Below are 22,994 nucleotides of genomic sequence, written 5' to 3' on the forward strand. Positions count from 1 at the left end.
GCATCCTCCTCATCCAGGAACCGAGTGTGCGGAAGAGGCCTACAAGCCCCGCCCCCAGATTCGCGCACGCGCGTTGGCAGCATAGCGGGACAATTCGCTGGGCATTCTGGGAGTTGTAGTGTTCAGCTCCAGCGTCCTTCCAGCCGACCGGAAGGTGTGCGCAGGAGCGGGGTGACGACTGACTTCACATCTGATTGGCTGTCTCGAAAAAATGAAACCTCCTTGTGGTCCCGGTTGACACCTACGAGAAGATGGGGCGGGACCCGGTGGGGGGAGGAGGCGGAGCCTGTGGGCTTTGGGCGCGAGCTGTTGAAAGGCAGTTGGTGTGGGTTCCGTTGCCTGGTCCGGCCCGGCCGCCCCGGCCCAGCTCCATGGCTGACCCGGAGGAGTTTCGGGCTTCGCCGCCGCCGCCTCCTCCCTCGTCTCCGTCTTCAGGCGCCTCTTCGTCGTCACTCAGCATGCCAGTGAGTTTGGGCTGGCGAAGTCCCAGGCGAAGCCACGCCCCATCGGTGGACCCTCTGGAGCAAGTGGAGCTGCAGATCGGAGACGTGAGTGTCGCTAGAGCCGGGTTGCCGCTTGCAGCTCGGGTGCTCCTGCCAGCGGTTCTTGGCCAGAGTGTTGAGGGCTGGCCTCTGCTCTCTCGGCGCGCGCCTTTCTCCCCCCTTCTCCCGCTGCTGTCACCCGCAGCACAGCAATCGGAATCCGCCCTCCGCCTCCTTGCATCTCTCAGAGTGCTTTGGGCGGTCATAGCATCTCTGCCTGCCCATTGGTACTTTCCGAGGGACTTGAGCTTTCTCTCCTCGTTGACCACCAGCCCAGAGCCGGCTCTTGATACCATTGTGTGTCGCATACTTATTCTGGGTTGGATTTGGGTGGACCAGGGCTAATCGCAGCCGGCCGGTGAGGTCATCGGCTTCCCTGATGGATTAGACAGGACGTTTCACTGATTCCTACAATGCAAACATTTTGTAAAGTTTTTTGTTTAATCTCGAATTATCAGAAATCTCCACCCGACCTCAACACATGTACCATTGAGGGGGTTGGGGGTTGGAGGGTGTCAGTTTCACTTTCTAGAGACTCTTGAGAGGATAGCAGGTAACCATCCTGGGAGAGCATTGTGGAATGACACAGCCCTGCGAAGATCGGAAACTGGAAACCGAGGGACAAATTTTTGTTGTCCTTTTTTTATTTTTAAGAGATGACTGAAGTGCTGCTCCAGGGGTTATTGTTTTTCCAAAACAATACTGGTTACAAATAAATGTGTTGGCTAAGTACCGATGTCATATCCAAAGTGCTATTTTGTATCTCTCGTGAAGAAACCATTTGATTTAAAAGTGAGTTTTTCATAGCTGTGTGTGTAATTTTAGATGTTCTGTCTTTTCAGAGTCTCAGGTCTTCGATTTCACTTCTTCTTCTTCTTTTTTTTTTGTAGTTCAAAAAAAGTGTTAAAGGTTAAAAAACACCGGAACAGAACTTTTGTTACCTAGTTATCAGCAAGAGTGGTTTGTAAGGAAGTCCTTTAGATGGTTGTCACCTCTAGTCAAGGGGTTTCCAAGTTGCCTTGGTGAAGTACATAAGAGTTGGGTGTGTTTTCCTTTAAAAATAATGACTTGTCATGTGTCACGTGTAATGAGTATTTTTGTGGCAGATATGTCTCAAGTTACATAATGAAAAAAAATAGAGGCTGTGAGTGTAGCTCAGGGGTAGAGCTATGTGCTTGCTCTGAAGGTTTGGGTTCAAGAAAGAAGCAAAGCTATTTTTAGACGATGAAAAGTTAAACTTCTCATCTAAATTAGATGAGAATTTAAAAAGTAAGCATGTGTGGGACTTAGGGTGTAGCTCTGTGGTGGAGGCCCTGGGTTTTGTCCCTAAGACCACAAACGAACCCATTTGACTTTCCTTTCTTTAAATTGCAGGCGGCATTTTCATTAACTAAACTTCTTGAAGCCACATCTGCGGTATCGGCTCAGGTGGAAGAGCTTGCCCTGAAGTGTACAGAAAATGCACGTTTCCTTAAGACGTGGCGGGACCTCCTGAAAGAAGGCTATGATTCCTTGAAACCCGACAACTGACTCACAGATGTTGTCGGTTAATGACTCACACATAAGATATTTGCACATGGACCACATTTATGGGGCTGCCTGTCTCCAGACATTTAGACTGAGAGTGAAGTTTTTCTTGATATTTTTGACTTCGGAGAGAGCAAAATACTGAAGGCTTGTTTGTTTCTTTTCTCTGTTATGACAGTGTTTACCTTACATACTTTCTGCCCTCTACACTTTTGTAGATTCCTTTATGGAAGCTAATTCCATCAGTAAGTAATGGATTTTATTAGTGCCTTGGTGCAACCAAATCATTACTTGGTATTTGAGAAGACGCCAAAGTTAGCTGAGTTTGGAGTTGATCTTGGTTTGTTCCCTAAGGCAGTTGATGACTTCAGGTGGTGGGTCCAGCTCTAGGATACCTACTCTGAAGCCAGTGATGACGCTTTATTTACTTCCTTATCTCAGCACCCAAAAGCCATGTCACGAAACACTCATGTCTGGGACTAAGACTTGATGAATGTAATTAGAAGCTATGTTTGCTTCCTATTTTCTGGGGATGAGAAATAATTGTTTCTCTAAGAAAACTGTATGAACCTAGACTTCATTGGCTTGAAGGAAAAGTATTCTATTTTTATGGGAATTTGAGGGTTTTTTTTTTTTTTTCTGTCTTGAGACAATCTCGCTGTGAAGCCCAGGCTTAGTCTCTTTGATAGCAGGACTACTGGTGTGCAACAACATACCCAGTCTAGGGTTTCCAATCTTAATGATGACTTTAAAAAATTATTTTCCCATTCTGCAATCCCATTTTTAAAAAGCTTTTACTTCATAAAGTGGAAACTTTTATAGAATACATACTTTTGTCTACTTTTATAGTTAGTTGCTTTCATAGTTAATATCTCTCGTGTTAGTGGTCTATATGCTTGATTGCTGTCTTTGAAATACCTTATCAAATTTATGGTTACCTGGCACTAATGGAGCTTTGCAAGTTATTTATATTGTTCTAAAGTTAGTTTGTTTCCAGTGTGTCAAATTTAACTGTTTCAATGGGGTTCTTATCAGTTGACCTTACTGTTAGGGTTCTAATTTACCTGTGCTGTATTTTATGTAATTTGTGCCATCAAGTCATGTACTAACTTGATACATATGACCTTTAAGTATCTTTGATGTGATGTCTGTGTAGGTAACGTGATGTAAACAGAATTTTATTAAGTCTCACAGTGGAGCTGTGATAGGGGACAAATGGATGGGCAAAGACTAGTTTCAACATAGTCATAGTTAATTTTTTTAAAAATTCTTTTTAGTTAAGATCACACAACATGTATGGTGTAATTTTTTACCAAAGAGATGCGTATTATTCATGTATGAGAGAAATATTTATATATTCTGAGAATTGCAATTTGAAAGTATATAAAAATAAATGCATTTCAAATAAATTTCTGTTTCTTTGGTCATTATTTAAGAATATATGAGGTAGTTCAACCATACAAAAAAGGTGAATGATTTAAATAATTCTTATGTATTCCTACCAGGCGGAGTTAGTATTTACATTTATTATATATATATTTTTATCTGTTTCAGTGTTCACTTTTTGTTAATTTGTGATTATATGGTTTTAAATAATTGTTGATTTGTATCCCCTGCTTCCCCAAATTGTGCTGAGGCCTGAGCCCAGTGCATTATGTGTGCTAAGCAAGCACTTTTTGGGCCCTCAATTTGTGTTTTTATATTTTTCCATATGTGCTGGCTGGTCTTATGTCAATTGAGAAAATTTAGCTGTAAGGCATTTTCTTAATTAGCAATTGATGGGGGAGGGCCATCCCTAATCCTGTGTTCTATAAGAGGGTAAACTGAGCAAGCCAGTAAGCAGCTCCCCTCCATGGCCTCTGCTTCAGCTCCTGCCTCCAGGTTTCTGCCCTGTTTAATTAAGGTCCTGTCCTGACTTCCTTCAGTGATGAACAGTGATATAGAAGTGTAAGTCAAATAAATCCTTTCCTCCCCAACTCGCTTTTTGGTCATGGTGTTTCATCACAGCAATAGAAACCCTAACCCAGACACCATACTTACAGGTATTTTGTTTTCTGAGACAAAGTCTTAAAATTAGCCTAGATTGAACTTGAAGTTGTTACAAAGCCAAAAAATGACCTTGAATTCCTCCTACCTTGACTTGAATTCCTTTCCCAAGTGCTGGAACTAAAACTTATCCCCTTTTGTATAATTTTTGCTTTATTTTGTGAGAAAGCTTGGGGAGAATCATTTTCTTATAGACCCTAAGTTAATTTTTGACTCGGCAAGTAGCTCATTACAAATTTCAGAGGAAAACTGAATATTCTCATTGATGTGACATGAACCATGTATCAGGCACTGTGTTAGGACTTTGGAACATTATGTTATGTAAACTCATCTGCTCTGAGGACAGTGATAATCTGTTCTCAGAGCAGGAAATGGAAGCTGAGGTTAAAACCATTTCCCAGGGCTGGAGAGATGGCTCAGTGGTTAAGAACACTTGCTGCTCTTGCAGAGGATCCAAGTTTGGTACTGGCATCCCCATGCTGGCTTGGTTCCAGATGACCTGACACCCTCTTCTGACTTCTTTGGGCACTAGGGATGAAGGTGGTGCACATAGACACATTCAGGGTGAACACTGTTGCCCAGAAATCTTAAAACCCTCAATATCCGTACTGCACCTTGATAATCTAGAAGCTTCCAGAGACATTAAAGTTCAGGTCTGTCCTTGTACTCTCTTCATGTGCGGTGGTGCTACAGGTGCCCAGGTAGTTGGTCCAATATTCTGGTTTTTTCAGTGAGAGTATGGATAAGGTGTATTCGTGTGTGTGTGTGTGTGTGTGTGTGTGTGTGTGTGTGTGTGTACGTACATGTGTGAAGCAGGGATCAAACCTAGGGACTTTGTATGTTACTCACCCCAGCCCTTGAACTTAATTGTTTTTATTTGTTTTTTAGAACTCATGCATCCCAGGGTAGCTTCAAATTCTGTATCTATGGCTGGTCATGGACTCCTGGACTCCTAATCCTGCTTCTGCCTCCCAAGTGCTCATATGACAGGAATATACCAGGATGAAATAAGTTTTTAAGGATTAAGAAAATTATATTCAAGCTGAGGTGGTGAATTTCATCCAAACAGAAGGCCAACTAGAGGAAAAGGGCCTCAAGAGAGTTCTGTCAGCCTTTGAATTGTGCGTAAATATTTGTTTGTATCATATAGTGAAATGGCCAGGTCATATGGTACTTTATTTTAAATTTGTGTCTTGAGGAAAGGCCAAATTTTCCCACAGTGGTTGCCATTTTGTGTGTGTGTGTGTGTGTGCATATGAGTAAGTGCAGTGTCCAAGGAAGCCAGAAGAGAGTGCCAGACCCTCTGGATCTGGACTTACAGGTGGTTGTGAGCTGACCAATGAGTGATATTTGCATCCTCTGGAAAAGTAGCAAGGGTTAGTCCTTCTCCCAACCCAGTTTACCTCCTTTATGCCCAAAGGTTTGAGTTTAGATGAAGTCATTGTTCCCCTTTTGTTATCATTTTTCCATCACTGAGAATCCCTCATAAAACCCAAATCCCAAAAAAATTATCCCTGTGTTTTCTTCTAAAAGTTTTGGAAGTTATTTCTACATTAACATGCAAAATAATGAGGTTAGATGATGTTTTCATACACATGAACACTGTTTTCTCTTCTCCACACTCCCGACCTTTGTGCCCATAACTCCACACAAAAACTACCTCTTCCCAACTCTCTTTCCTGTCCCTCACTCAATACTTCTTCCTTCTCATTTCTTCCTTTTGTGGTTTCATTTCACATACACTTATACACTCGCATACTCATATGAGAGAAAACATACTATTTTCCTTTTGAGTCTGGCTTATTTCATTTAACATATGCATAATGGAACTTTATTCAGTCATCAAGGAAACGAAAATGACATTTTCAGAAAAATGGATGTAACTAGAAATTGCCATGTTAACAAATAGAATGCAAAACAAACGCAAGACCAGTAGTATTTCTATATACCCACAATGAACTTGCTTCAATTCAAATGAAGTTCTTACAGATATATAGGAAGGCTACTGAATTTTTGTAAATATGTAAATTATTATTATTTTTTTCTTTCAGTGAACATCTAGGCTCTTTCTCTTTTTTTCCCTTTTCCTTTTCTTGGGAACAGTATTAGCACAGAATACTTCAGGTATACACCCATGAATTGATTAACTAGGCCACATGGTAGTTCTACTTTTAGGAATACTATACAGGAAACTTGGAGATCTAGATTTCTGATGGAATATTTAGGGTCTTTGAAATGTTAGTGTGGGTTGTCTACAGTAAGTACATATTAATTTCTCTTTGTCATATTTGTGTCCATTCTGTTTCTTTTTATTCTTTTTCAAACTAAGACTTTGAACAGTATATTGAATAAGAATTATTTAAGTGGGCACGTGCAGGAAGCACAGCTTAAAGAAGGCATTGGAGGAACCAGAACTATTAAAAACAGGGGCCTATTTTCTTCAAAGGAAAAAAAAATTACTGATCCTTGGTCACTGGGAGGCTGGAGTGAATGTTGTCTTGACAGCCTGTGATATTTTTGCTATTCTATGAAACCAGTCTTCCTGAATCCCCCACCCCCACCGTACCCCAAATCCTGGGCATCATTTAGGCTCTAATCCTGAGCTTTGTCTCTCAGAGACCAGAACCCATCTTTATGATCCTCCACCAAAGTTTTACTGTGCTTAAATGTATAAGAAAAAATAAATGAAATCAGACTCTGGGAGTTCTGGCCCAGCACCTGCAAACTTGGTGCTGAGTTTCATCCCTCAGGCAGATGGTTTTCCTGCCTCCGGTGACTCTTGTGGGGCCCGTGATTGGCACTCTTACCTCATTCCCCACTTTAGAGGAAATGCCTTCATTTACTTCCCATCTAGTTTAGTCAGCTATAGCTTTGTTTCATAAAACCTTTGTTATGCTGGCATTTGTCCCTTCTAGTCTTAGATTCTATAGGGCTTTTATCATGAAGGATGTTGAATTTTGCCAAAGGCCTTTTTTTGTGTGTGTGTCTTGAGTAAATCATAAGAGCTCTATCCTTTTATACTTTTGTGTTGTATTAGATTTATTGATTTGTGTGTATTATACCAACAAACCTGGATGAAACAAACTTGATCGTGGTGTGTGATTTTTCCCAATCTGTTCTTTGATTTGCGGGTGCTTATTGAGAATCTTTACATCTATGTTTGCCAGGAAATTGGTGAATAGTTTTTATTCTTTTGTTGTGCTGCTTTCTGGTTTTGATCAGGGCTGGGCTGGGTTCATACAGTGAGTTTGCTGGTGGTTCCTAAACTTTCCATCTGAGGGACAGTTTGAGAAACATTGGTGTTAATTTTTCTTTAGAGTTTTGTTTTCTGGTTGTGGATATGAGTTGTTTATATCCTCTTGATTTAATTTTATTAGGTTACATGTGTCTTGTTACCCTTTTAAATAATCAGTTTGTTGAAGCATGAAGGTTTATTTCTGGATTCTGAATTGGAATTTCATTGATTCAAACGCCCTTATTCTCCCTTTTCTGGCTTACCCCTTTACAATATCCCTACCTACTGTCCTGTTCTGTTTCCTCATGGTGATGTTCAGGCAAAGGCAAAAGAAAACTGGGTAGAGAGTGACAAAAAATGCTTTTTCTGAGTTTATAAAAAGTTTACCCCCCTCCTTTATCTCTGTGTGTGTCTGTTGTGTATTTGGCTGAGCATACATGTGTGTGCAAGTCAGAAGTTGACATTGGATGTCTTCCCAATAGCTGGTTAACAAGCCTTAGGGATCCTCCAGTCTCTGCCTCTCCAGCACTGAGATTACAGATATGTTCTACCACACCTAGCTTTTTTATGTGGGTGACAGGAATTTAAACTCAGGTCCCCGTGTGTGTGTGTGTGTGTGTGTGTGTGTGTGTGTGTGTGTGTGTGTGTGTGGTAGCAAGCAATTTAGCAATTGAGCCATATCCCAAGCTCTACTTTTGCATGTTAGAGGCAGGTTCTTTCTGGGTTGCTAAGGCTGGCCTTGAACTTGTGCTCCTTTCGCTTCTTCCCCTCTAATGTTAGGACTGCAGGTTTGTCTACCACACCTGGCAGCAAAGCTTTCTTTTAATAAATACATTGCATTGTGTTGACTGTAAAGTGTGAAGACTTGAAGAATACCGAGGATTTTTTTAAGCAGAATGTTTCTATTTTGCATGCAACCATATTTAATTTTTTTTGTGTGTGTGATATACATGTGTGGACACACATGCCATGTCACACAAGTGGGGGGGTCAAAGGACAATTTCCCAGAATCTTCTCTCCTTCCACCTTTTCATGGGATCCAGATATTGATCTCAGGCCAGCATGCTTGTATAGTAATCACTTTTATCTGCTGAGCATCTCATGGGCTTCACACATTTTACCTGACGCAGTTATCTTTGAGTATCATAAAACTTTAGACCTTAATTTTAAAATGTGTATGGGTCTTATGTTTGCTGATATGCACAACAGAGGAATCTAGGAGCTGTGGGTAGAATTTGTGTTTAGTCGTTAAACACATTATGAAGATTTAAAAGGCTTTATATTGTGTGTGTCCAGCATTTAATCTCCATGCAGTGTGCGTAAATGCATGCTAGAATAGATTTCCTTCATTTCCTATGCAAATATGTACTAATATGCATGCACACATTGTCAGTGTAATCACTTCTCTTTGTATGAACACCAGCTACCTTTCCCCAGCCTTGTGTCACTATAAGTGAACTTGTCTTAGCCATAAGTTAAACATTTTGTGGCATTTACTTCCTATCAGCAAATCCCTCTAGAAGCTCTTCACAGAGTTCTCCGAGAATCAATGTTTTCCAAAGTCATTTATGAGTAAGAATTGAGTCTAGATGACTGAGAAACTAGTGACAGATCACAGGGGTCTGTGAAAACCACTGGCTTCATGAACTCAGTGGGCATCTCTTGCAAGGGCCACATTTCTGCCCAGATGAATGACGGAGCATATGCCTTTGGAGTCCCTTTTCTATCAACAGACCTTCTTTGTCTATAGTTGTACCAGAGCTGATGGATCATTTCCTTGAAAGGTCTGGTGGTCAAAGTATAGATAATCGGGTTCAAAGCACTGTTGATAGGCAGAATAAAAATCACCACCCAAGAGGTGATAGTATCTGGAAGAGACAAAGTAAAAAATCTGAGTGTTAGTAGATGTAGAAGGCATCTCTTGTATCTTTCATCTTGAGCCCCCCATCTTTGATGTGACATTAAACACCAGGTCTCTAGGATTCTCAGGATGTCTTTCAGTAGTGTCAGTGTTTAAAGGAATGTCAGTGCTGTGAAGGCACAGGACTCTTTCTAAGTGGATTTCCTGAATACATTGGAGTGCTAACAAAAGAGCATTTACACATAGTCATGATGTGTCTTTATAAATCCATTTAAAGAAAAAAATGTGTTTAACATTTATCATCCTTTGCAAATATCTTTTTCTTTTTCGAGACAGGGTTTCTCCGTAGGTAGCTTTGGAACCTGTCCTGGAACTCACTCTGTGGACCAGGCTGGATTCAAACTCACAAAGATCCACTTGCCTTTGCCTCCCAAGTGCTGAGATTAAAGCTGTGTGCTGCCACTGCCCAGTGCACATGTTTTAATTAATAGGAAGTACATGTAGTATTTCTCACAATATGTAGATTTATTTTGAATGAATTTATTTTTTGCAATTTATTTGGTTTTCTTCTGCTTTCCTTTGTGGCCCTGCTAGGGATTGTACCCCTAGGCAAGTGCTCAACTGCTCTCAGGCCTTGTGATTTTATTTTAAAAATAGGCACACATTTTAAGGCTAGCACACATATGCAGTGTATGTGTGTGTGTGTGTGTGTGTGTGTGTGTGTGTGTGTGTATGATGCAAGTATATGTACACATGTGTGCTCATGCATGTGGAAGCCAGAGGTCAATATCAGGTTATTGTTCTTCACATTATTTTTTGTGACAGGACCTGTCACAAAATGTTACCTAATGAGCTTAGCTGGTTGCCATTGAGCTCCTGTGATACCCTTATCTTTGCCTCCTCCCAGCACACTGGGTTTCAGATGTGCTACTACACACTTCGATTTTTATGTGGTTACTGGGGAACCCATGCTCCTTTTTGAGTGGCAAGTAAGTAACTTTTAACCAAGCCATCTCCCCAGCCTGCAACATTTTTAAGCTCTTAACCAAATATTTATTTCAGTGAAATGTCTTTGAGTAGATCGTGGTGCCCAACTAATAAAAGCTGAGACAAGAGGATCTCAAGTACATGGCCATTCTGGCCTATGGAAGAATGAGGCAACTTAGTAAGACTGTGCCTCAAAATAAAAAGTGGGAAGAAAGGTCTAGGGATGTAATTCTGTGGTAGAGTTCCTGCCTAGTGTGAGGCCCTGGGTTCAGGTCCTAGTACCACAAACAAACAACCCCCCCCAAACCTAAAGTAACGCAGAACAAAACAAAAACAAAATACCCAAACATATTTTACTAAATCCATGTGTTTTTGAAGATTAATTTTAAGTTGTACATGTTTGTGTCTGTTGGTGGGTATCTCATATGTGTGTGGGTACCCAAGGAGGTTGGAAGAGTATCAGATACATGGGAGTTGGGATTACAGGTGGTTGTAAGCCTCCCACTGTGGGCACTGGGAACTTAACTCCCATCCCCTGGAGAACAGTAAAGGCTCTTACTGCTGGCTGAGCACCTCTACAACGCTCTAAATCTGTCTTAAAAATCACCTTTTGCATATACAGAACTACCAAATACTCAGGTTTTTGTTATGATGTAATTGATGCTATTGTCCTTCTGATCTTTCATAACCTGTCAGATTCTATTATCATCACCTGTGGGATCAAGCAAAATTAAATTACATATATTTAAATATAAAAAATGTGAATGTATGCTGCACTACATATGCAGTCAGCAGGGGACACTTGCATATTTTTGTGATAAAATATGTGTGACATAAAATGTGCACTTTAACCATTTTTTAAAATGTGCAGCTCTGTGGCACTAAGTAGAGCTACATTGTTGAGCATCCTTCACCGCTGACAGCCTCAGAGTTCTCATCTTCTTGTGACAACCTCCCATGCTCCCCTTTCCAGCCCCTACTCTCTGTCTATGAAGTTGACTATTCTAAGAGTCTTGTGTAAGATGAATTGTAAAAACACAAGCACCTTTTGTGTCAGGGATATTTACTCAACATAACACCTTCCAGATTCACATATCGCACAGCATGTGCCAGAATTTCCTTCTGAGGGATGATGAGAAGGCTCACTGGGTAGAGGTTCTCGCTACCAAGCCTGACAGCATGGCAAAAGGGAAGAATTAACGCCAGAAGATTGTCCCCTGACTTCCACGTGTGTGTCATTGCACATGTGGACACACACACACACACACACACACACACACACACACACACACACACACGACATAAATGGAAAAGAAAATTTAAAAACTTCCTTTCTTTATAAAGCTGAATAATGACCCACGTGTGTTTCTGATACTTCCAGGTATCTGTAGACAGTGTTGCTTCTCCCTTTTAGCTATTGTGACTAATGCGGCTGTGAACATAGCTGTGTAGTTTTCTATTTTAGTTTGGGCTTCCAATTCTCTTCGACATTTATTCAGAAGTGTGATGGCTGGACCGTATGGTAGTTCTAAGTCTAATATTTTGCACTTGCTGGCATACTTTTTCACTGGAGCTACACTGTATTCAAGTCCTGCTATCAATGCACAAAGTGTCAAATTTCTCCTCACCAACATATTGTCTTTCTGTCAATGTAACAGCCACTGTCATGCATGGGATGTGCATTATTTTAAAACTTGGTGTTGTTTTCTATTATGTCATGCTCTGGTGCAGTGTTCTCTATCAGATGTATTGTAGGGAGGAACATTTCTTATGTTCTAAAATAAAATGAATTCAAGATTTGGTAACTACTTCAGCTTATTTTTCTTCATGGTTATCTTAGGCAGGCAACCAATCTCAGCACTGCATACCATTTATTTTGGCCATTGTCCTTTGGTTTTTGTGGCACTAAGCATTCATAGAAAGAAACGAACAGTTCCTCTCAGTAAGCATTTCCTTGATGATGGAGCCAGAGTCTGCATTACTCTGACCAGTAATTCTTGAAACAAGTTAGTGTTAAGAGTGTTATCTTTCTTAGAACAACACTGCGCAGATTTATTCTTCCCAGAAAAAGCTTGTACCTGGTATATCCACCTGAAGCAGTGAAAGAAATTTCAGAATAAAAATGGGAATCCAGCACAGTGCGTCAGTAAACACAATCAAGAAAAAGCGCTTGGCGAGGATCATCTCCCTTTTCACTTGCTTCTGTATCTCAGCTGCTGTTATGGTACTCTGATGAACACTGTAAAACATGCTGCCATAGGAGAACACGATGATGATAAATGCCACCAGGTTAATACCTGTGTAGACCATGGAGAATATTGACAGTGTATGTTAGCATTCTCTTAGGAAGAACACATAAAACACACCTTAGATTTTACTATTAAAGACCACAGAGCCCACAAAGTGGTATTTATTTATTCACTCATTAACTTTGTGACAGGGTCTTACTTTACTGTAGAGTTCAGACTAGCCTTCAACTTGACTAGGTAGCCTAGGCTGGACACCAAATTACAGTCCTCCTGCTTCAGATTACAAATGCATGCCAAGTCTCCTTCCACAGTCTCATCCCCATTGCTGTCACAGACCACTCACAGGTCTGCCTCCATGCTCCAGGGTCTCTGCAGATGTTCTGGACCCAGCCTTCTTCCTTCAGCCCAGCCCTTTGTGTCAGCCACCAATACCCAGAGTCACTCTCTACCTGGGAACATACTGGCCACTGGGAATCAAGTAGGCAATCTTCACTCTCCATCCTGTCCTTCAATTCCATTTCCCCAATCTCATCCCCAGCTCTGTAGCAGACAACCAGCAAGGGCCTGACCTTCCTCTCTGATTCCACTCTCTGGAAACTCCATCAAACCTTGTGGCAAACCCAGCTTTCCTCCCTCTTATAGACCTTTATAGTCCCACCTCCCTTACAGCCTATCCCCATTCCTTCATGTCAGCTCTTAAACCTAAAAATGCCTCCAGCCTGGGACTCCCTGTAGCCACACCTGACAGGGATTCAAAAGCACTCCCTACCAGGCAACCCACAGCTACCAGCTCCTAGGATCCAGAGAGGACAACAGAAACCAAGGAATGGAACACTAACCCATCACAGACAAGACCTGAGATCAACACATAGGTGGACTCTAAAAGCCAGAAGGGCATAGAGGGATGTTTTATAAACTCTAAGAGATGATCACAGGTGCCATTTCAGATTACTGTACCCGGAAAAACTTTCAATAACAATAGATGAAGAAAAACACTCCATAATAAAAGAAAATTTATTTATTTACAAATCTACCTCTGTAGAAGGCACTAGAAGGAAAACTTCAACCTGAAGAGTAACCACTCCTAAGAAAACATAAGAAATAAATGATCCTAGACCAGTTAATCAAAAGAGGGGAAAAACTCCACACCATAACATCAAAATAACAGGAATGAACAAACACTGCTCACCGACAGCTTTCAACATCAATGGACTCAACTCCCTCAATAAAAAGATGCAGAGGACCCATCATTCTGCTGCATCCAAGAAACACACTTTAACATCATGGATAGATATTGCCTCCAGGTAAAGGATGGAAAAAGGTATTCCAAGCAACTAGACCTAAGAAGCAAGCTGGAATAGCCATTTTAATATCTGACAAGATAGATTTCAAACCAAAGCTAATCGAAAGAGATAGAGAAGGACATTACAGTCTCATCAAAGAAAAACATCCACCAAGAGGACATTGCCATACTAAACATCTATGTATATATAAAAAAACAAGTTCATAAAAGAGACCATCATTATAGCTAAAATCATGTATTGCCCCTTATACAGTGCTAGTAGGTGACATCAATGTCATCCAGAAAAAAACTAAACAGAGAAATGCTAGAGCTAAATTATGTCATAAATCAAATGGACCTAACCTATATTTAAAGAACACTTCACCCAAGCACAAAAGATTAATCCTTCTCAGCATCTCATGGAACTTCCTTCAAAACTGACCACAAACACAGAAACAAGCAAGTCTCAAAAGATTTAAGGAAATTGAAAAAATTCTCTGCATCCTATTTCACCAGCACAGATTAAAGCTGGACATCAAGAACATGAAAATAACAGAAAGCTTACAAACTCATGGAAACTGAACAACTCAACCCTGAGTGAAAAATGGGTCAATATAGAAGAAAAAAAAAAAAAAAACCTTTTTTAGAAGCGAATCAAAATAAAAATGCAACATATCCAATGAAGGCAAATCTAAGAGGCAAGTTCATAGCACTAAGTGTCTACATAAAAAAGTTGGAGAGGCCTCATATTATGAACTTTATGGCACACCTGAAAGCCAGAACAAAAAGAAGAAATCATACCCAAAAAGAGTAGAGGGCAAGATAATCCAACCCAGGGCTGAAATCAATGAAAATAAAAATAACAACAACAAAAACAATGCAAAAAATCAATGTAATGAAGAGGTTTTTTTGTTTATTTATTTATTTATTTATTTTTTCTTTAGAAAACAGTCATATCACCCTGATCTCTGAGTTCGAGGGCAGCCTGGTCTACAGAGTGTGTTCTAGGGCAACCAGGGCTACACAGAGAAAACCTGTCATGAACCACACCCACCCAAAAATTAAATAAATAAAATTTATAAGGTTGGTAAACCCTTAGCCAAACTAACTAAAAGGTGTAGAAAAAAGATTCAAATTCATGAAGTTAGAAACTAAAAGTGGGGTATAATAGCAGACACTGAGGAAATCCAGAGAATTGTAACAATATACTTTAAAAATCTGTTCTTCACTAAATGGGAAATCTAAAAGAAATGGATAAATTTCTCAATACATATCATCTACCAAAATTAGATCAAGATCAAATAAACAATTTAAATAGACCTACAAACCCCAGTGTAATAGAAATGGTACCTAAAGTCTCCCAACCAAGGCAACCTCAGGGCCAGATTGATTCAGCACAGAATTCTACCACACTTTAAACAAAGAATTAACACCAATATTCCTCAAACTATTCTGCAAAAATCAAAACTGAAGGGACATGGCTTAATTCTTACAAGGTCACAGCTACCCAGGTACCTAAACCACACAAAGACCTAACAAAGAAAGAGAATCACAGACCAGTTTTCCTTTAACATAGATGCAAAAATTCTCAAAAAAGTACTTGAAAATTGAATCCAAGAGCACATCAAAAAGATAATCTACCACGACCATGTAGGCTTCATCATTTATATGCAGAAATTGCTCAACACAAATAAATAAATTAATATAATCTACCATATAAACAGACTGAAAGACAGAGGCTACATGATTACCTCATTAAATACAGAAAAGGCCTTTGACAAAATCCAACACCCCTTTAAGATAAAAGTCCTGGAGAGGCTAAGGATAGAAGGCACATAACAAAGCATAATAAAGGCAATTTATACAGCCAACATCAACTTAGATGGAGAGAAACTCAAAGCATTTACACTGCAGTCAGGAACAAGACAAGGTTGTCCACTCCATACTCTTTCAACGCAGAACTTGAAATCTTAGCTAGAACAACTGAAGGAGATCAGAGGATTACAATAAAAAAGGAAGAAGTCAAAATATCTTTATTTGCAGATGATATCATAGTATGAACCAAAGACTCCATCAGGAATCTTCTATAGCTGATAAACACTTTCTGCAATGTAGCAGGATACAAACAACTCACAAAAATCAGCAGCCTCCCTCTCAACAAATGACAAATGGACCGAGGAAGAAGTCAGTGAAACAACACCCTTCACAACAGTCTCAAAATAAAATAAAATATCTTGGAGTAACTCTAATGAAGTAAGTGAAAGACTTTTATAATAAAAACTTTAAGATATTGAATAAAGAAACTGAAGATATCAAATAATGGAACGATTACTAATGCTCATTGATTGGTAGGATTAATATAGTGAAAATGACATCCAATCTACAGAAATCTACAGATTCACTGCAATCCCCATCAAAATTACAGCACAATTCTTCCCAGAAATTGAAGACTATTTTTAGCTTCATATGGAAACAGAAAAACCTAGACAACTAAAACAATTCTGAATAATAAGAGATCTGCTGGAGGCATCACCATCCGTGATCTCAAATTGTACTATAGAGCCATAGTAATGAAAGCAGCATTGTATTGGCATTAAAACAGACATGTTGATCAATAGAATTAAATGAAAGATCTAGAAATAATTCCACATACCCATGGATACCTGATTTTTTGATAAAGAAGTCAGAAATATACACTGGAAAAAAAGACATCTTCAACAAATGGTGCTGATCAAACTGGATGACTGTATGCAGAAGAATTCAAATGGATTCATATCTGTCACCCTGCACAAAGCTCAAGTTCAAGTGGATCAAAGACCTCAACATTAGGCCAAATTCCCTGAATCTGATAGATGAGAAAGTGGGAAATAGTCTTTATCACAGGAAAAGACTTTATGCATATGCACTTCTAACAATAATTAATAAATGGGATCTCATGAAACTGACAAGCTTCTGTATGGCAAAGGACACCATCATTCAAGCAAAGCAGCAGGCCATAGATTTTTCCTAGTGGCATATCCAATATCTAAAATATATAAAGAACTAAAAAGAAAAAAAAAAAAACTGGTCATCAAGAAAATAACCCAATTAAAAGTGGGGTCAAGATCTAAAAGGACAGTTTTCAAAAGAGAAAACACAAATGGCTCAGGAACATTTAGAGGAATGTTCCCCATCCTTAGTCATCAGGAAAATACACATCAAAACACCTTTGAAATTTTATTTTACACAGTCAGAATTGCCAAGATCAATAAAATAAATGGCAACTCATGCGGGCAAGGATGCGGGATAAAGGGAAGAGTTATCAACTTCTGGAGTGCAAACTTGTACATACATAATTGAAATTGGTATGGCAGTTCCTCAGGATGCTTATGCATAGATCTGTCTCAAGATCCAGCTACACCATTCTTGTGCACATACCCAGAGGACCCTACCACTACAGAGACACTTGCTCAACCATGTTCACTGCAGCTCTACTCATCAAAGTCAGAAATTGGAAACAGTCTAAATGTCCACCAACTGATGAGTACATAAAGACAATGTAATACATTTACATAATAGAATATTACTGAGCTGCTAAACCCCCCCAAAAAAAATTCATGAAATTCATAGATAAATGAATAGAACTAGGGAAAAAAATCATTCTCAGTGAGGTATCCCAGATGTAGAGAGATAAATATGGTCTGTATTCACATATATGCAATGTTAGTGCTTAAGGCCTTGAGCAGAGTATCATATACTCACAGAGGATAGCTATAAAATAAGCTACTGGGGTGGGAGGAAAGAATCTCCCTATGAAGGGGAAATAGAATAGATAGTTATGAATTGATGGGTATGGGGTGGGAACTGAAATGGGAGGATCAAATGGGGAGGGGGTGAAGAGGGAAAAGGAGTAAGGGAGAGATTACGTGGAGGGACAGCTAAAACTAAAGGCCAGTTGTAGGGTCATATGCAAACCTACTGCAGTAGATTTTAAAAACATATACACCTATGAAAGAAATTTAAATGGAATCCCCAAATAATGGGGGAGAGAATGCCCCAACTAGATATCTTTCACTACTAAATGAAACCTTCAGTGCCAAGAACGGGGTTGGTCAAAGGAGCCCCACAGAAAACCCAAACAACCCAGGCTGTTGCCAAGGCTATTGGTTGTTCTCCACAAACTGAAGGTACACTGAAGACTACACTTACATGTCTCCTTGAACACAGAGAAAACATGCTAGTGCCTACCTAGAGCCTTCACCTCCTATTGACTAGTATTCCTGGTACCAGAAGTCACTCTGCACACTACTAGAGGAGAAAGGTAAACACTAATCAAGCTACAAACCTTACAATCTATAATGTTGACATGACTGCAAGATACTCTGGTACAATAGTGGCACAAAGATTGTGAGATTAACCAAGCACTGTCTGATTAGAGCCCCACTCTGTGAGATGGAGCCCATGCTTGGGTAGCCAAGGACCTGATACCAGATAGGCCAGGGACTTAAGGGAAAACCAAATGCTGCTATTCTGTTAAAGAAATGTAACAATAAAATGACTCCTAATGATATTCTATTGTACTCATAGGTCAATGTCTTGCTCAGCCATCATTAGAGACTCTTCTTGCAGTAGAAGGGAACAAATACAGAGACCCACAATTGAACAGCATGCAGAGAAGAGACCTGTGAATACTCAGTGCTAAATAGGATGTCTCCATCAAATTTATTTCCTTGGGGCACAGGAAACTCCATGGAAGTGGAGGTGGAATGATTATGAGTATGGAAAAACGCCTAAGGGAATGAGGCCTTCTAGACACAACAGGGCTGGCACAAATATGAACTCCCTGAAAACTGTGACAGTGTGCACAGGCCCTACACTGGTCTAAGCCAGACAGGGTCCCAGCCCTGAGAGGGGAAATAGACAGAAGGCCCATCCCTAACCCAGAAGCTGTCTTCAATGATTACTGCTCACAAAGAAAAACTTAGTTTTTTTTTTTTCAACAAAGTCTGAGTATTCAAACCACACATAAGGACAAGCTCCATGGCCAACGATAGATGGCCAATACATGATGAACTTAATGGTATCTTTTGGAATTGTTTTTAGCCTTATAGGTCTTTTGCTTATATATCTAATGGTTTCTGGATTTGTGTTTTTATGGGAGTTCTCTGTTTGCAAATATGGGTGCATCTATATGTGTTTCTTGTTCATTTTAATTTTCTTTCTTTCTTTTTATGTTTTCTGAGATAGGGTCTCTCTCCCTGGCTGTCCTGGAACTCCCTCAACTGCCTGTGCCTCCTGAGTGCTGGGATTAAAGGTGTGTGTCAACACCACCTGACTCTTACGCATTTTCTTTGGCTTTTTTCTCCTATTCTGATTTGTATTTATTTAATATTACCATTATTAATATTTAATATGTTTTATAAGGAAAGAGCAAGAAAGGGTTTGGGTTTGGGTGGGTAGGGAGGGGAGGGAATCAGAATATATTATATAAAATATCTATTTTCAATAAAAAATAAAAGATACTGCCACCCACAAAAACCCAATGTGTACCATTATGCCTAACGTTTAATGTAGTCTTTTTTAAAATTTATTTTTCTTCTAGAATTACTAAGGTACACAGCAGTGCTGAGTTCTTTTGACTCTGAAATACTGTTGAAGTAACAAAGGATGATATGTTTGTTTTTAATTTACATATTAAATACATTCGACAAACATAGATCATTTGCTTTCTAATATTGAAGATATTTTATGATATTCTAAAAACCCTGTGATGTACTTTGAGAATATTTTCATTTTTTGGTTTAGAACAGTTTCACATATATGGTGAAGCCAAAGCTATGTACATAGGAATCTGAAACAAATATCATCATGTTTATATCATCGGAGTATATGAAATATAATTGTTTAATGCCCTTTATTGAATGCAACAAATTGGAATTTAAATGATAAAAGTGTTATTTGAGGGAAGAAATTCTCCTTGGGTATTCTGATTGTGTTCACCCCTACAGTCGCAGATTAGAAGGACAAAAGTTCGTAAATATAGAAGGCATAAATGAGTTTTCTACTGTGAAATCCTCTAGCAAGAGTTGGAAAACACAAAGGTTGTTCTTACCTAGAAAAATCACCACTGAGTAAATCTGGGCTCCAGTACTTCCCGAGTCTTCTGAGTGGAGAGGAAAGCACACTCCGTTGGCGCCATAGTAGTTTTTAAAGAATCCCTTGTGGATGAGCGGAGCAAAGGCTACTATAAACCCAATAATCCAGATGAAAGTCAAAGTTGTGATCGTTCTGCACTTCCGGGGCCTTAAACACCGGAAAGGATACACAATGCAGATGTATTTTTCCAGGGTCAGAAATGTTAACAGTAAAACAGACACTTCCGTGGACAGAATGGCCAGAGACCCCATGAACTGACAATGAGGACTGTCCTTCCATGGCTGGGCATATTTGTTGTACTCTCCCCGAAACTTGAGGTCAAAGGCTCCGATCACAAATAAATATACTCCCATTAGGCAATCAGCGCCTACAAGAATCCGAAGTTTGCAGGTTCAGAGAAACACAAAGTATGCTTATCTTTACACAAAACATTCTGAAGAATTCATGGGTTGGCTATATAGCTTGGCAGCAGAGTGCTTGCTTAATATCAATGAAGAATCTCTGGCTTCAACCCCCAAGACCAAGCAAATCCCTAACTTGGATGAAGACCCACTAATCCCTTCTGTAACCACTGTTACAGAAGACTTTTCCCTGCTGCAGAGACAGCTAAGCAGTTAGGAGTGGGCACTCCCTTCAGTATGTCAGTTGATTTGCAGCCGACTGCCTGTAACTCCAACTCTAGAGGATCAGATGCCTCTGGCCTCCTTGGAAACTCACACATATGCACTAACATACATAGACATAGTTAAAAATTAAATTAAAATAAAAGATATTAAAAAGAGAAGACTAGAGTTTTTAAGATGGCAGTCTCCGCCCTGGGTCGAGCAGTGGTTGGTGCTGCATGTGCGTGCTGGTCAGCATGCTGCTTTTATCAGGAAAATTCCTTGGACCGCGTCGACGAATGAGCTGAGAGAACATTTTGCTCAGTTTGGCCATGTAAAAAAGTGTAATATACCTTTTAACAGAGAGACTGGCTTTCACAGAGGTGTGGGTTGGGTTCATTTTTGTAAGGAGGAAGAACTTAAGAATGCACTACAGTAAGAAAATCATATTATTGACTGAGTAAAGATCCATGTTTAAGCAAGGGGCTCAAACATCTGCTGAAGAAAAAGACTTCTGAGATGGTTATTGTATTATCCATTAAATAAATGTAACGAAGGCTTTAATAATAAATAAATAAATAAATAAATAAATAAAAAGAGAAGACTATAGTTAATTATAAAATCATCTCTCTGTCTTCCTTACAGTGTCAGTCTATAAGATTAGATAGAGATCCTCTCTGTTTTGGTCTCATCTAGCCCCATCACTTGGCAGTATAAAACGAATCAATGAAATGGGTTATGCAGTACATTCGGTTATGGACTTAGATGGGAGGGAAATTATTTGGTTTAGCTCTTCCACTGAAGTTCTCCCAGCTCAGCAAGTTAAGAGCATCACACACACACACACACACACACACACACACACACACACACACACACACATTTAACAATGATTTATTTCTACTTTTTAAGTAGTGTGTGTGTGTGTTTAATATACTCAGTGAGGTTCCATTGGAGAAAACTAATTTTTCCTTTGTAAGCATTGACCCTGATTTTTAAACAATGCAGTTATCTTCTTGCTGAACCTGATTGATATTTTTTAGTTAACCATACAAAGTTGTAAACATTTTGTTGGGTTCTGTTTCTCACACATCATAGCTTCAGTGAAAACAAATTAGACACAGGCTTTGAGCAGTGTCTGGAATAGTTAACATGGCCATTTAACAAAATACTTTACAATCATATTTTGAAAACTTAAAAAAAAAAAAAAGACTACCTGGAAACATTTCCCTATTTACGTATTTGGAGGCCAGAGGTGTTGAAGTCCCCAGAGCTGAAGTTACAAGCTATTGTGAGCCATCACCCATGGGTGCTGGGAACCCAACTTGGACCTTCTGGAAGAGCAGTATGTGCTCTTAACGACTGAACCATATTTTCAGCCCCACAGAATTTATTTTGTCATAGCAATGATTTTTGCCCATTTCAAACCTGTTTCCTCTTTAACCAGGAAATACTCACAGCAGAGAGAAATGATGGACAAGGCATGTAGCTTGTTCTCAGACCTGATGTATGGCCGCATACAGATGACAAAAATGTTTCCAAAGCAGGTGACTGCAGACACAACCCAGACAAAAACTCTCTGGATGATGTTTGCCAAGAGGTTCTCAAAAGATGAGATCCCATCCGTGTTGGGCTTACAGCTTCGCACATGTGGTGCATATCCACAGTACTGAAACTTCTTAAAATATCTGATGTACAAATAGAAGATAAAATTAGAGCATATGCTTAACACTAAGTTAAACATCATTGCTATTTGTTCTCAATATAAAATGTGGTCATATAAGATTCAGTGGAACAGAAAACATTCCTTACCAAAATTTAATTCTTATTCACTTACAGTAGAAGAATGTACCAATAAATAAATAAGCAAACAAAATTTTAAGAATTAAAAAGAGGCAGGCAGATCTTTGTGAGTTCGATGCCAGCCTGGTCTATAGTTAAAAACCAATAAATAAATAAGCAAACGAAGAATGTGCAGATAAGAACTTAAAGCATGTGTAATGAATACACATTAGATGTGCCTTAGCATATGTACAATTGGTTAGCTTGTGAATATGAGAAAGAATTTATCCAAAGGGGCTTCCAGTGGTTGTTTCCAGAATTCAGTCCATATAAACACACAGTTATGAAGCTCTTGTAACCATAGTGTTGCCACAGCTGATCTTAACGCTTGGCTCTTAGAGGAAAAATTAAATGCTTTCTCCTTGCTTTCACAGCTTTTTTGTTACAGAAGTTGTAACACAATGTTATATCAAGTTATTATTAATAACTGCTAAGCATATCTATTACTCACTGTATTCTGAAACACAATGAAGAATTACATGTTGACTAAAGGGTTGGAGAGATGACTCACAAGTTAAGAGCACTGGCTACCCTTTCAGAGGTACTGAGTTCAATTCCCAGCAACCACATGGTGGCTCATAACCATCTGTAATGAGATCTGGTGCCCTCTTCTGGCCTGCATAGATACATGCAGGCAGAACACTGTATTCATAGTAAATAAATAAATCTTAAAAAAAATGTTGAGT

At 39.4% G+C, this 22,994-nt stretch overlaps 2 protein-coding genes across 6 annotated transcripts in view; one reads left to right on the plus strand and one right to left on the minus strand.

The window, feature by feature from the left end:
• Nucleotides 1-130: 130 nt before the first annotated feature.
• CUNH4orf46 (chromosome unknown C4orf46 homolog) lies at nt 131-3,478 on the plus strand. Its single transcript, XM_051199061.1, has 2 exons — nt 131-548; nt 1,917-3,478. The coding sequence occupies exons 1-2, from the start codon at nt 252-254 to the stop codon at nt 2,070-2,072; spliced, it is 453 nt and encodes a 150-aa protein (XP_051055018.1). The 5' UTR covers nt 131-251; the 3' UTR covers nt 2,073-3,478.
• A 4,894-nt stretch (nt 3,479-8,372) lies between these two features.
• Nucleotides 8,373-22,994, minus strand: part of Rxfp1 (relaxin family peptide receptor 1) — a 120,600-nt gene continuing 105,978 nt past the window's right edge. For all 5 annotated transcript variants that reach the window (XM_051199474.1, XM_051199473.1, XM_051199472.1 and 2 more), the window contains 4 exons: nt 21,925-22,154; nt 19,821-20,231; nt 12,277-12,495; nt 8,373-9,218 (listed from right to left, as the gene is read on the minus strand). In XM_051199474.1, the coding sequence (XP_051055431.1) occupies nt 8,917-9,218; nt 12,277-12,495; nt 19,821-20,231; nt 21,925-22,154 (1,162 nt within the window). In that variant the 3' untranslated portion in view covers nt 8,373-8,916. The remainder of the gene's footprint in view (nt 9,219-12,276; nt 12,496-19,820; nt 20,232-21,924; nt 22,155-22,994) is intronic.

Source organism: Phodopus roborovskii, unplaced genomic scaffold, assembly GCF_943737965.1.
Source record: "Phodopus roborovskii unplaced genomic scaffold, PHOROB, whole genome shotgun sequence".
Lineage (NCBI taxonomy): Eukaryota > Metazoa > Chordata > Mammalia > Rodentia > Cricetidae > Phodopus > Phodopus roborovskii.